At 41.9% G+C, this 15,445-nt stretch overlaps 1 protein-coding gene across 1 annotated transcript; it reads left to right on the top strand.

Annotated features, from left to right (window-relative positions):
* The first annotated feature begins 69 nt into the window (after nucleotides 1-69).
* CCNE1 (cyclin E1) lies at nucleotides 70-15,190 on the top strand. Its single transcript, XM_034788928.1, has 12 exons — nucleotides 70-314; nucleotides 618-668; nucleotides 798-888; nucleotides 1,216-1,284; nucleotides 8,457-8,599; nucleotides 8,685-8,820; nucleotides 10,261-10,407; nucleotides 11,720-11,815; nucleotides 12,166-12,300; nucleotides 12,386-12,497; nucleotides 12,579-12,736; nucleotides 14,084-15,190. The coding sequence occupies exons 2-12, from the start codon at nucleotides 655-657 to the stop codon at nucleotides 14,204-14,206; spliced, it is 1,224 nt and encodes a 407-aa protein (XP_034644819.1). The 5' UTR covers nucleotides 70-314; nucleotides 618-654; the 3' UTR covers nucleotides 14,207-15,190.
* The last annotated feature ends 255 nt before the right edge of the window (nucleotides 15,191-15,445 follow it).

Below are 15,445 nucleotides of genomic sequence, written 5' to 3'. Positions count from 1 at the left end.
TCCTCCTGCCCCCGGGCCCAGCCCCCCGCGCCCCGCCGCCTCCCCGCGCAGACCCCGCCCCGGCCGGGGCCCGGCGGTGCCCTGCGCGGGGCCACGTGTGCGGGCCGGGCAAGGGAGGAGGCCCCGCGCCCTCTAATTTAAATGTCCCGCTCGGCCGGGGCCGCTCTCTGCGCAGGGACGGGAGCGACCGCGCTGTGAGGCAGGAGGCGCCCAGCGGAGCCCGCCCGCGCCTCGCTCCCCGCCCGCCTTGCCCTGCCCCGCGCCCCGTCCGCAGCCGCACAGGGCTCGCGCGTCCCGGGCGCCCTCTCCCCGGGGTAAGGCGGGGGTGGGCGGTGAGGATCGGGTGCTTGTGCCCGGGGCTCCCCCTCGGCCATTTCCTGGAGGTGCCCCGGGGAGGGGGAGGGGGAGGTCCCGGCCCCATCCGATGCCCCCGGCCCCAACGCACCCCGCATCCGACCCCGGCGGACTCCGCTCAGGTCCCCACACCCGGCGATGAGCCCCCCCCCCCCCGCGCGTCTGGAGCCCTTTGTGGGGCTGGGGAGCTGCAGCTGCTGCCGCCTTCGCCTTTGTGAGGCGGTGACCTGCCCCCCTAACCCTCTGCCTTTCTCTCCTCCTAGGGTCGGAGCCAGCCTCACCCCGTCCCATCCCGGCACCATGCGCAGGGAGAGGTGAGTCTCTCCCCAGCCCTCTGCAGGGCGTGTGGGGGTAGAAGTGGGGTAGGCCACGGTCTCCATTAGGCAGATCCCAGAGGAGACTCCCTGAGGGGTTTATGGCCCTGTATCTCTGTTTCTTGGCAGTGACTACGTGGATGAGAAGGTTCCCTCCAAGGGTGAGGGTGCTGCTGATCTTGCCATGCGAGCCCGAAAGAGGAAAGCTGATGTGGCCACTGTAAGTACAAAATGGCTCACTTTGATCCTCTGGGGCCAAGCCCTGCTCTGTCATTCCAGTGTAAATGTGGATTTTCTCTGCTGAAATATTTGGACCATGGCCTCTTGTGCCCTTGCTGGATTGTGAATGTCCATGTGGCATTTTGAGTGTACAGTAACTGGGTCAAGTGCTGTGCTCTGTCACACGGGCGTTGTGATATTCTATGATTCTATGTGCCTGGAGTAACAACTGGATTTACACCAGTGTGACTCAGAGCGGCAGAGTTTGGCCTGGAGTCTGTATTCTTGTTAGCACATGGCTCTCTTTTTTTTTTTCTCCCCTCTGTAGTTCTTACAGGATCCTGATGAAGAAATTGCTAAAATGGAAATGAATAAGAAAAAGCAATATGAAAGCCAGGTAATTGATTTGGCTGTGGATGCATAGTTACTGATATTACTGTAGTATTTTTAATTTGTATAGTTTTCTTGGAACTTAGAGCATTTCACCAACTCTATACCTACATCACCACTAGCTTGCTGCATGGTAATGGGGGAGGGGAGACTTTTGGCCAGGAACACTAAGAGAACCCCCCTCAATTTACGCAAGGTAACATGGGATCTTTAACATCGTCGTAAAACAGATGAGGTCAGTCTGAATTCTTGTGGTATTACTCTAGCATGACTAAATGTCCTGGGTTTGCATGGGCTTCATGTATTAAGGCCTTACTTTTTCATGAGTAGATAGCTGCACAGAACCCCATTTACTTCATTAGAGAGTTGTACACTGCAGGACTGAAGCCTAGGACACATGTCCTATCCACTTCCATATAATTGACAGTTTGGACCCTCTTGCAGCTGTTGCCCTACTTTAAATATGAATGTGGAAAAGAGGACATCTGTATTCCTCCTCCTGCCCATAAATGATTTGTTGTTGCTGTAACACTGAATGTTGTCTGAGTGCCAAAAAATCAAAAGGTGCACAGTTAGGATTTGGAAATTTTAGGTTCTATACTAGGGGATGTACACTTCAGTGGCATTGCTGGGACTGAAGCTTCTAGGTAAGGCATAGTCCTTGCTATAAAGGCACTAGGGGTTGTTTAGATGGCTAGCTAGTGCAGTCTTAGGAGGAGTGGAGATGGGGAGGAGAAACAATGTCCTTAGCAGGCAGTGCTAGCTTTCTAAATCTCCCTGTGATAATATTAAGAGAACTTAATTTTGATTTTGAAACAGTAGTATTCTAAACTTCATTTGTTTGTTCCATTCTTGCATTGCACTTCTATTCTTCCTTTGTTCCACAAACTTGGGTATGCTATCAGTTATTGCCCCATACTTTCATACACAATATGAGATGTGTACTGAGTGTGTGAGGTTGCACTTACTGTACACCTTTGAGGTATGTGCAGATTAAATTTGGCTGAGGCATGAAGAAATAGAAAATACATACATGCTCTTCCTTGTTAGGACTTCAGCTAATTAATGCACATGTAGGAGGATATTTAAGCTACAAAAGTCATAGGTGGGGAATACAGTATCCTGTTCATTCAGTAATAGGGTTACTTATGCATAGGGCCCTACCAAATTCACGGCCATGAAAAACACGTCACAGACTGAGAAATCTGGTCTTTTATGTGCTTTTACCCTATACTATACAGATTTCACTGGGGAAACCAGCGTTTCTCAAATTGGGGGTTATGACACAAAAGAGAATTGGGGGGAGTGTCACAAGGCTATTTTAGGGGGGTTGCGGAATTGCCACCCTTACTTCTGTGCTTTTCAGAGCAGGGCGGCCGGAGAGCGGTGGCTGTTAGCCACGCACCCAGCTCTGAAGGCAGCGCCCTGCCAGCAGCAGCACAGAAGTAAGGGTGGCAATCCCATACCATGCCATCATTTACTTCTGCGCTATTGCCTTCAGAGCTGGGTGGCCGGACAGCGGTGGTTGCTGAATGAGGCCCTAGGTCTGCAGGCAGTAGTGCAGAAGTAAGGGTGGCAATACCATCCCATGCCATCCTTACTCCTGCGCTAGTGCTGGCAGCGGCTCTGCCTTCAGAGCTGGGCTCCAGGCCAGCAACTGCCTCTCTCCAGCTGCCAACCTCTGAAGGCAGCACCGCTTCTAGCAGCAGTGCAGAAGTAAAGGTAGAAGTAGTGCAATCCTCCCTATAATAACCTTGCAAGCCCCCCCCCACACACACACACCCCTTTTTGGGTCAGGACCCCTACACTTACAACACCATGAAATTTCAGATTTAAATAGCTGAAATCATGAAATTTATTATTTTAAAAATCCTATGACCGTGAAATTGACCAAAATGGACCGTGAATTTGGTAGGGTCCTACTTATGCATAATATGGTACATCTAACCAGAAGTGGCAACTGCAAATTTGAAGACTGAAGTACTACATAACAGATGGACATCATTGTTTGGAATGGTCTATGCTTGTTGCAACCGCATATACTAGTTATCGCTGAACATATTAAGCAGGGCTCAAATGGTGAGCATTTAATGAGGGGATCTCTCCTTCCCGTCTGTCTTCCTTTTATGCAGTATATTAAACTAATTTCTCACTTTTGACAAGGGAGAGCTGTTTGTCCTTCATTACAATTCCTTTTATCCCTCCTCCCAAAAAGCATCCCTCAATTTGAGGTGTTTTTTTTTTGTTTGTTTGTTTGTTTTTTTAATATTACACAGTAGCTACTTACTAAAATAAACTCTAATAACATGTACCCAGGTATTTATCCCCTCTCCCCAAAATGGCAGTAGAAATAAAGTTGAAATGTTTAGCATAAAATGCTCTTACTGTAACTCTTATTCCAGAACTAGAAATGGAATTACAGTCCTGTCTTAACCTGAAAATCAGATTTTTTTTTTTTTTAAATAAATTCTGGGATAGTTCCTTCATGAATGTATTGTTATATTGAAATGCAGTTATAGCACCAATTCCTGAAGTGTAAATTAAAGACTGTAAAGCCACTTGGCACTGATAAGGCCCTGCAACTCTGTAGTTCATAAATAAGAGGTACCTGAGTATCAGTCTGTACATTGAGAAGATTCTGTGGATACTTTGTTATAAAAGTTATCCTTTGACAAATCCATGAAGCTAACATTTGGTTGCCCAGCAGCAGCTCTTAGGTCTGTGGTGTGACACAACCTATTCTCTGATCTAAATTGCCATAGGCCACTAATGATACTGTGTGCAGTTCCACCAGGAGTAGAGCAAGCTAGTATGTTTTCTACTGAGAAAGCAAGATGGTGCACAATAATAGCATAGCAAACTTCAATATTCAAGTAGCCGTAAATCCTGTGCAACATACACCACGTGGCTTTTTGCATTAAATAAATTATTGTATACTAGTTGAAGCTCCATTTTGCTCCGTGTATAAAGTAGCACTGTCACATCCCACTTGTGGCATGTTAATACCCAATTCATTAGTTTTTCTGTTGAACATAAGGCCTGAGCTTTTAATTAGGATGCAGTTACCCCTTATGTGATGAAAGGGTGGTTCTATTCGGCTGATGGAAGCAGAGTACTGCAGAAGTTCTGTATTTGGTTTTGAAGTAAGATAACAGGCACTGTTCACCATTTTCAGTCTAATTTTGGTCATACCTAACTTGAGTGTTGATACATTAGCAGGATTTCTTGTGAAACAAAAGACCTTTAAACTGGGATTATTTTTTCATATAACATACCAAAGGGAGACCCGGATGGTGAGTTTAGTAGCCAGTGTAATCTTTGATTTATAAATTATGTGGATTATCAAATTTAGAGTTGGGAATTGAAGCGTTAATCACAATGATTCCTTCCCTTGTCTGACTTCTTTAACATTTCTCTTCACTTTTTGAAGCTGGCTGGTAGAACTGCCTTGTATATCTTTCCTGTGCCATAATACTTGACTCTAGTGCAGTGGTTCTCAACCTACTTATCATTGTGGGCCACATCTACTGCCTGTATGGCTCTGAGGATGTCACATGGGTCGCAGCTGTATGCTGATTGGGTTGCAAGCGGTCAACGGGCCTGCTGGTTGAGAACCTAGTGCCTTCAGTGAATGAAACTAATTAGAATTACATTACGTGTCACTTTCTGTAGGCAAATTGCAGGAGAACAGCATTATTCCTAACACTTGGCTTCAGGCACTAGTTTCTAGCACTTGCTGGGTTTGGTGGGGGGAAGGGCTAAGTATATATCCCTCTTTCTCTTCTGATCCCACCTTCATGTTTGGTAACTTCAGCTTCCATGCTGACAGTCCATTCAATCTTCTTCTTCTTATTTCCTCTTTCCCTCAGTAGTTCTGAGTCAACCTCCTACGTACAGCCTGGTCTAGACTCTATTTGGAGCTGTGCATTGCTGATTGTTCACTCATGGATAGATTTCTTCATCTGCCTTCTGCCTTTGCTTTTTTTTTTCTTTTTTGTCCTATGACCGCCAAGCCATTAACTTTCTTGAATTCTCCAACTCCTCCTTTTTCTTGATATAGGTAGCATATAAATATAATACAGGTTTTTTACCGCAGCCATCATAGCAGTATCTGAGCCTTGCCAAAGAACTTCATGGACCTCACATATAAAACCGCTCCTCTTCCACACTAGATTCTTTGGCTTCCCTTTCTTGCTGAATCATGGTCTTGGCTTACATCCCACTTCAGCTCCTGCCCCAGCATTGCGGAGTGACTTTGGAGGAGCCCATGAACCATAGAATTTCCTTTGCTACTCTACCAAGATTTTCAGCTGCACCTGCCATCCTGAATATGCGGGTCCCTGCAGAGGAGCTGATTGCAGCTCCAGGATTTGGGGACTAGTTAACTTTATGCAAACCTAAACTAAGCTTGGCAAAAATTGAACTAGTTTTTCCACCTAAGCCTTTACCCATTTTTTCACAAATGGCAACTTGACAATCCTCTCAGTTGATGTAATACAACTCTTTTGATACATTTCCTCATCTGAAATTGGTGCTGTCACAAAATCTGTAGCCGACTCCATTTCCCCTGCAAAAACCCTTATCTAAGCAATAATAATCCCTTACTTCAATGACTATAGCCTCTTCCTCCTCACTAGCTTGCTGGATAGCCATCTTGCTTCTCTTTAGCCTATCTAAAATGCTGCCTCTAAAGAGAATCTACCTTTCTTGCTGCTCTGACCACACCTAGCCCCTCACCTGTCATTTCACTCTTAAACAGCATTTTGCTCTTAAACCCTAGCATGTCCTCTCATTCCAATCCTGTTGAGGTTTGTTTACTTTTTTTATTTAAAAACACCCACTTTACTTCAGTGCACTGATTAATTGCATTGCCTTTTGTTGTTCCCCTTTGCCCTTGTTTTGCCTACATGTTTAGATTGTGAGCTCTTTGGGGCAGGGACCTTGTCTTTCTGAGGTGCTGAGCATGTGCCACATTATACAGAAATAATATAATTATCCTTCCTTACAGCTCTTATCTAACACGGTCTGTTTGATTAACTGCGCTCAAAGGACTGTCATCCATGCCTGCCATGTAATTGGAGAACAAGGTGTGACTAAAATCTAACTTAGAGGAAGGACAAAAATTAACTTAAGTGCCACTGTGACACTTCAAACTTTCAGTTCATAGGGAATCTACTGTCATCTTAATCAGATTGATACATCTTTCCCCCCAGTTGAATAGTAACACAAACAGCATTGGGATCTTGGACACAGCTGTGCACATGGCTGTGATAGATTTGCATGCACAATTTTGAGACCTCTTTTTAAAGAGGAAAACTGCCTAGCTTTTTCAGGCAGTGGCTCAAATAGTACAAAGCAATTTTCACTATAAATAAACCAAAATGTGGTTATGAGCATTCTGAATCTAGTGCTGGAAAGTGTTGTCAGTTGTGACAAAGGCAGATGAAAAACCCAGGTTTGGAAACTGATTCATAAGTCTTTATTTTTAACTTGTAAAACAAGTGAATTCTATTTAAAGCAGGTTGGGGACTTGCTGAAGCTTTTTGACCCTGCCACTGATACAAATTACATCCCTTTTTTAGTAAGATGGCTGCCTCCAGTACTAGGCTCAAATGCCAAGTTTTAGTTAAAAATAAATGTGCTTATTCATAGTGATAGGATTTTATTACTTTGTGAACTTTCAGAACATTGGGCTAAGCAAAATGGGTTCTGTCTTTCTTTAGGAACTGAGGTGATAACTTTATACCAATGTCTTGCTTATTTTAAACTCTAGTTTGCCAAGATAAGCCTTCTTTAAAGGGAAGTAGCGTTAGGTCTGTGTCCTGTCCCAAATACATAAATAACAAGTTATAATAGCTGGAATGCCAGGTGTCTAACATTTGCAGATTTGTTAGTATCTATTCTGTGTATGAATGGACTAGTTATGAGTTTGTTCGTTCTTTTCTAAGAGGGAACATCCTTGGGCAAATAAAATGTATACAAAGTCATTTTCATATATCTGAAGTGATAGCAAAGTGTTAGCTTTGTGCTTAACCATCTTCACAAGATGAGCGGTCAATAACCTCTAAATCTTGAAAGACAAAACAAAATCAGCATTCCTCCTCTGTTCATTACCAAGGACATTTTGCACAAAAGCAGGCTCTTTGTCTGGGAATCCCATTTGCCTATTCCTCACCTGAGTCCTAATCCTTGATTGTCTTTTTAGCATATGTACAACATCCCTCATGTGTAGGGTTACCATACGTCCGGATTTTCCTGGACGTGTCCGGCTTTTTGGGCTCCAAATCCCTGTCTGGGGGGAAATCCCAAAAAGCCGGACATGTCCAGGAAAATCGGGACATGCGGGGCTGGGCCGGGGGGCGCCGGGCGGGCCGGCGGGGCTGGGGCGGGGGGTGCTGGGCGGGCCGGCGGGGCTGGGCCGGGCCCGGGGCCGGCACCCCAGGGCCCGAGCCAATCCAGGCTGGAGACGCCGGGGGGGCCAGACTGGGCCGTGCCTCCTCCCCTCACACCCCCTGTACCTGCTTCAGGCTTCCCTCGAATCAAATATTCGCGGGAAGCAGGGGAGGGGGTGGAGTTGGGGCGGGGACTCTGGGGAAAGGGCTGAGTTGGGGCGTGGGGGGGCATGGGCGGGGCTGGGGGCGGGGCTGGAGCCCTGTGGAGTGTCCTCCTTTTGGAGGCTCAAAATATGGTAACCCTACTCATGTGGCATGTGACCAGCATTCATCAATGAATTTGGTCCGCTGGTTTTGGATCATTAGTGCCTGGCCTAGGCCAGGGACGCTGGCTGGGATTGTGATGCCATAAACCAAGGGATTAGAACTTCAGGTGGGGAATAAGCAGATGCAACTCCCAGACAAAAATTCTATTTTCATGCAAAATCTCCTTCCATCTGAAACATAGCGACAGAACTCTCTTTATAGAATACTTGTCTTTCTATGGGACATCTGCGACCCTTCAATCCCAAAACATGGAAGGTAAATGACTTGTTTAATATCAGCAATTGAAAGTCTTTCTTAGTGTGAAAATACACCTTTAAACTTGTTCTGAATTTTAGCTGCCTACAGGAGTGATCACCTCTCTGATGTAATGTGTCTTGTGTGGAGTCTGTGTGCATTAATAGCCCTAGAAACTAAAAAAAAAAACAGTTATAGTGCAACATTTTTTTCTTTCCTTTAATAGCCATCTTGGAATAAGGATGTCCAGAAAAGTCCCCATATGCTGATTCCCACACCAGATAAAGATGAGCCAGTTAATATTGGCTTCTCTCATTTTGTACACCTCAGACTTAGTCCAGCTAGAACTTCACCGCTACCAATTCTGGGGTAATTGTATTTCATTCCCCCTTCTTTGTCTGTCCCATTCACCACTTAACAGTTGATACTTAACATGTTTATATTTTTTCCTTAGCTGGGCAAATAGAGATGATGTATGGAAAAACATGCTAAACAAAGAACAGACATATGTGAGAGATCAACATTATATGCAAAAGCACCCTCTCTTGCAACCTAAAATGCGAACAATTCTTCTAGACTGGCTAATGGAGGTGAGCTTTGCTGTTCTTGTTAACACTTTAAGCATGCTATAGGTAGGTATAGAGATGTCTTGAATAACATGGATTTTTCTAAATACCTAGTATGATCTGCATTTTCATGAACTTTACATTATGCATAAAGCACCAGAATATTAGTGGAATTTGTTTACTCAGTGCACATCCAAGAAATTTTACCAGAGTGTTGGCACCAAATAAGTAGAACTTAATGGCTCCAAGTTTCAAGTGTGCAATTGATAAACTATCGTTATATTAGATATGAAATTATCAAACTTGAACTCTATGAATGTGAATGATTACTTCTGCCTGGAACTTGCATGAAATGTTTTATTGCAGCATTTTGTGTTCTAGACTAAAGCAAAACAAATGAAGATGAAATTATGGTGGAGGGGAAGTGACGGTGTGTGTAGAGAAGTTGGGAACCCTGATGTGACACCTAATGTTTCATAATTGTAATAGTTTCAGCGTATACTACATGATATACAACTGTTTCTAACATGATAATCTTAGAATTGAAAAGATGCTATTTTTAAACATTCTTGTTGCACAGTATCTTCCTGTTGGCCACCTACTGGCTTAGAAGACTGAAGAGTTCTGTCTCAGTCACAACCAACTTGTGAGAATTTTTTTTTCTGTTTTGAACTGTGGGGAAGCTATATATTTTTGAAAATGAAGACCTGATGCTCTGGTCTTGTAACATACATACTTTCCCACATCTGTGGGTTTTTTGTTTTACACACTACAGCCTTGTCCCATTAATGTAAGTGCCGTTCTACACTGACATAACTCCACTTCCATAAGAGCACTTCTATTGGGCTTATGTCAGTGTAGTTAGGATAATGCAGCGTCTGTGCAGACGTGTGAAAATTGACAAGAAAGCCAGGCAGTTAGAGCCCAGCTGCCTCTGTCTCCCCACTCCCAGTTGGGCTACTGCCCAGAGGCTCCCTGCTTAGGGAGCTGAAAAGCCCAGGTAACTGCTCCTCCACTCCTGACTGGGAGCAGGGAGGCAAAAGCCTGGGGCGCAGCTGGGCTCCCAGAGAGAGCTGTGTGGAGCTGAGAGCCCTGTCTCTAAGCCCCTCATGCTGCTCCTCTTAAGTTGGCATCAGTCACTGCAGTAATTACTAGAATTGAAGGGTCACAGATGTCCCATGGAAAGACATCACTGCGGCGGCTGCAAGTTGACCTACCATAGGTCATCTTAGGGCTGTAGTGTGGACATGCCACCACTCTTCTTACCCCATATTTGATTTCAGCTCTCTTTATATATTAAAAGCTACTGTATGAAAAATATCCCTAGATTTGTCTTATTAAATGTTATACACTGTTTGAGACAGAACCCCCATTGCAGGTACATGAATTGTTTTGATACCTAAAAGGACTTCTATGTACTGTGTGTTTTCCTTATGAATATGCATTACCTTTTATCTCTTGCAGGTTTGTGAGGTCTACAAACTTCACAGAGAGACTTTTTACTTGGCACAAGATTTCTTTGATCGGTTTATGGCAACACAACAAAATGTTGTAAAAACACTGTTGCAGCTTATTGGCATCTCATCTTTATTCATAGCTGCAAAGCTTGAGGTAAGTCTTTAGCTTCTGCCTAAACATGAGTGGCAAGGAAATGCTTGCTTCTGTTGTGTGCTGGGCACATCTTTGCTTTATGGCAGTCATTAAGGGGAAAATAATTTTTGGAGGGGTTTGTGGGAAGAAAGAAGACTCAACTCTTACTACAATTCCCCCTCTAATCCATTTTACTCTATATAAGGTTACATCAGAATCTGCCATTCATTTGTACTCATAGGAAATACAGAAACTGAGGTCAAGTTAGTTACCTTGGATTTTAAGGTTGGCCTCTGTATCCAGAGACCACTTCTAAGTACTCTACCAATAAAGAGCATAACTGACATTGGAACTAGATGACCTAACTCAGGAGTTATCCCTCAATTGTTTGAATAACTCGACTATTAAAATAAATGTCTTTCCCTGGTTTTAACTCTTAAAGGTGAAGATGAATAGAAATCTTTGGAATGTGTTTGATTCTTTAAGGTATTCTTTGGCACACATCCTTGCTCTGTTTCTAAATCATAAGGCCTCATCAGATTTTTTTTTTTTTTTTTAAGTGCGAGTAAGGTAAAGCTCAATTGAGTGGAAGGGTTGGGGAAGCCAACTTGTCTGAAAAAACATATGTTAAAAGAGCATTTAAATTGTTGAGCTAAACTGGGGCTAATGTCTGTTTCTTCCTCCCCCCACTGCCTCTTTTAACAAGCCTGATTTAGGTTAGATATATCCTATAACCTCTACAAGTACATCTTCATACCACATCTGCATTGGACACCAGGTTTATAATCCTACATTTCGGAAATTAGAATAGCTCATTGGCCATGTTGTTCCTAATAATGATATTTCTTTTAGAGGGCTAATCCTCTTGTAATGTGACACAAAAATAGCCCCCCCCTCCCCCAGGCTAAGATTGGAACCTGGCCCCTAGAAAATGTGGTGGCACAATATTCAGCTTTTAATAAAACATTTTTTGGGATATACAGGTGTTATCGCTCCATGTATGCAGTAGGAGTATGCAGAGGTGAATTTGAGGTGGTGGAATAACTGACATGAAGATCTTCTTATGAACTATAAGAGCATGTATTGTATCCCTTGCAGCCAAATTCTATTTTGCACTTGTACTGATTATGGAAAATGAAGACTATGAACAAGAAATTTGCTATTTGCAAAGCCATTTTTTATCACTACCATGATTCATGAGAGTCAACGAACACTTGGGCTCCCATGAGATTTTAGTTTTAAACAACTTGAAATGTTCAGTTTTTTTACACGTGGAATTTGTGAGGTGGTGGAATAACTACTTGAATTATATTTTTGATCTTTTATCTTTCAGGAAATCTATCCACCAAAGTTGCACCAGTTTGCTTATGTTACAGATGGAGCTTGTGCAGAAGATGAAATCCTCAGCATGGAATTGATCATTATGAAGGTAGTAATAGTATTGTTTACATTTCTGTAAGGACCAAAACATTGTGTGGTGGACTACAGCAGAGAGCTACAATTAGTGTTGTAATATTCTGGTAGAGTAATATTTTCCTGTAGTTAAAACTAGTGTCCTATAAGATGGAGTAAATGCATACTTCTCAAATGTTACAAATAAGATGGTTTGGTTAGGTTTTTTACATGGGGAAAGTTCAGTTTCACTAGGAAAAAGAACATTGTTTTCTTTGGAGTGCTACCATAGATGGGAATGCAGTCTCCCACCAACACTAGGTAATGATGTAAAGAGTAAGCTACATATATTAACATTTTCGTTAACTTTATATGTATCTTTTTTAGGCTCTTAATTGGAACTTAAATCCACTGACAGTTGTATCATGGCTAAATATTTACATGCAAGTTGCATATCTAAATGAGCTTTATGAGGTGTTGCTGCCACAATATCCCCAGCAAATCTTTGTACAGATAGCAGAGGTAAGGGTGATTTCATCCCCAAACATCATGCATCTCATGCTAAGACTTGTCATTTGTAATATGAGATTGTCTTCTCCCTGTGTAGCTTTTGGATCTCTGTGTGCTCGATATTGGCTGCTTGGAATATACATATGGAATACTTGCCGCTTCTGCTTTGTACCACTTCTCCTCATCTGAACTGATGCAGAAGGTTTCGGGTAATTAACGCTTTCTAGTTGCAAATGTTTGTCTGACAAGTAGGTTAACCTAAGGCTCACCAAAGTATCTTTACCTTCCAGGTTATGAATGGTATGACATAGAAGAGTGTGTAAAATGGATGGTTCCATTTGCTATCGCTATCAGGGAAGCAGGAAGCTCCAAACTCAAACACTTCAGAGGCATAGCTTCTGAAGATTTGCACAATATACAAACACATATAAACAGCTTGGATTTGCTGGTATGCTTTTTTTTAAATCTTCATTTTGTAATCTCTAGAGGCAAAAACTATATTCTCTTGAGTGTAGGAATTTCAAGGCTTTTTTTAAATTTGTGACCTGATAGAGCAAATTCAGAAACTAAATGCCTTTAAGAAGTGATACACAATATATATTTAAGGACTTATACTTAAGAGTGCTGCTGATGACAAACTTGAGCTTAAGTTGCAAGTTCTTTTGGACAGAGACTGTCCTCTGTTGTGCCATGCCTAGCACAAAAGGGCCACTCTTTAGATTGTGGGCTCTTGGTGATGGCATAATACACTGAGCACTTGATACTTATTTGTATAGATTATGTCAGAAACATACTACCATCTTGCAGATACTTGTCAAAGAAATAAACAAAACCCCTCTAGCTTGATTTTCCCTTAACTTGGTATCAACTTTGGGATGCTTCACAAGGATTATAGAGCATGGAGTTTCCTCATTATGTTTGGAAAGATAGAATAGTCTAATTTTAGGAAAGAAAATGTGTCCCCAATTTGGGTGACAGCTTTTGGTTTATTTTTAAATGCTTTTTTCCTCCGCCAGTGACTAAATTCTCACTATAGGCCAGTAAGATCAATATCTTATGGTCCCAAGGTTTGCTAGCAATTGACTAGTTGAATAAGTCAAGCAATAATGTTTTAAGGGTCAGAATATATTTGCTTGATGCAATTACAGCTCCATGTATCATAAACTGGAGTTAACTTTTATTCACGAATTCTTTTATATTAAAATGATTTTGATTTAAAATGTAGTAGATTATAAAAACACCTCTAAAGCTTAGAAGCAACTGAAATTCTGCTTTCTTATATACTTGTAAGGTCTATCTCTAATATCGATGAAGGGAATTCAAAATGCTGCTAACTTTGATTTATCATGATTTACAGTGTCTGACTAGCGATATAATACATGCATCTTATTACAGTAAAGTTGTTTGGTAGGTCAAAAATATAATTCAAGTAGAATGTAGATATTGTACTCTGGACTCACATTGGTAATACTTTTAAGGCAAAGCTGCACACTTGAAAATAACCTAAATTGAAGAATTAGCACTGCTGCGTTACTTTCAGACTTACTCTGCTATCAGCTGGTTGTTCAGAGGCAGTCTTAGCTTTGAAGAAATTTCAGTGATATGGTGTCAGGGATAATAGGTTGGTGAAAACAAACTAGAGAGGTTTAAATATGTAAATGATAGCTTTGGAAACATAATGGGCATTTAAGTAATACCTCAAGTCTTTTGCATCTTTTATTAATATGCATGGCTGGAATATCAATGTTGATTTTATAACACACTAACTTAAACATTACCTTTTTTACTTGTTCAGGACAAAGCTCAAGCAAAACAGGCCATGTTGGCTGAGCAAAATAGGACTTCTCCTTTACCCAGTGGTGTCCTCACACCACCACAGAGTAGTAAGAAACAGTCCACTGGGCTGAAGCTGATATGACTGCAAACTGTCTACATCAGAGACAATTTAGCTGAAGTGCCTGTTTTTGCTGGTTCTGAATCCTGCTCCATTATGGAAATGCTGCCAGTGAAGTTTATAAGCTTTTATGGATTCTAAAAAGGAAACTTGCATTTTTTTGTGACAGAAGAATCTTCTATATGAAAAAGTTTTTATTAACTATTGATATTTTAAATAAATGGATCAAGTACACCAGCCACTTAAAAGAACACCGAAGAGTGCTCCAAATGCTGCTAAGGAAGGTGATACTTGATGTGACCAACTGTTCAAAAAAAAGGCTTGAAGTTAAAAACTGCAACTGTGTGTGTGCGTCTGTCTGTCTGTCTTTGGATATCCCGGGGTCATTTCACCTTGTGGGGGCAAATAGCTTGAGAATGCTGTGGAAGACTACATTTTAGAGCCTCTTTACAAGCTGTTGGCTTACAACTTGATGACTTTTTAAAAACCCTTTACGTAAATGCTGCTATGTCTCTGTATATCAATTTTTAAATAAAAATGCTGTCCCAGACAGCTGGTTTTATGTGTATTTGTTGTATCAGTGTGGTAACGATAGCTGTTTCAAAGCAGAAAACACGGGGCTGTGGGGGAATTAAGAAAGTAAGGATATCTTCTGTTACCACCAACTGCTTCCCTGCGAACTAAGTCTCTTCTTGGATACAGAAATGTGAACATCCAGAGAATGAAGCTGTAAATGCAACTGAAAACAGGGACTATTCATATTGTGTTTTTTCCCAAATATTTTGAATGACTACTTCTGGAAACTGATATTCCCCCTCCACATATTGCAGAGAGGAAGAGATGTAAAACAGCTTTTCAGTTCGTCGTTGCACATGTTTTTCAAAATGTCAGTGAGCAGTTTCTACTGCAAATGCAATGCTGAAAATTCTGGGAGGCTTTCAGCATTACTCATGCTAGTTTCCCATAAACTAAGCATTAGCAGCATGAAACTGAAGAATGGAATACAAGTTGCTTTGTGTTTTTTCATTAAATTTCTGGTGTTCAAACTAAAGCTTGCTGGTAACTATAGTGTTTGGAAGTAATTTAGTGCATGGAGTGGGGGGGGAAATGTGACAAAATCTAAAGCCCCAATACATTGAAAAAAGCATAAACTTGATCAAGTGTTAGATAATGTTGCTAATGGTTAAACAATTCATTTTTATCTTAGTGATGCTGTTCAGTCTCTTGAAAGATCCTTTTCTGAAAGGTTGTAAATTGGACGTT

This window comes from Trachemys scripta, chromosome 13, assembly GCF_013100865.1.
Source record: "Trachemys scripta elegans isolate TJP31775 chromosome 13, CAS_Tse_1.0, whole genome shotgun sequence".
NCBI classification, from domain to species: domain Eukaryota; kingdom Metazoa; phylum Chordata; order Testudines; family Emydidae; genus Trachemys; species Trachemys scripta.
This window is presented reverse-complemented; position numbering and strand designations above follow the sequence as displayed.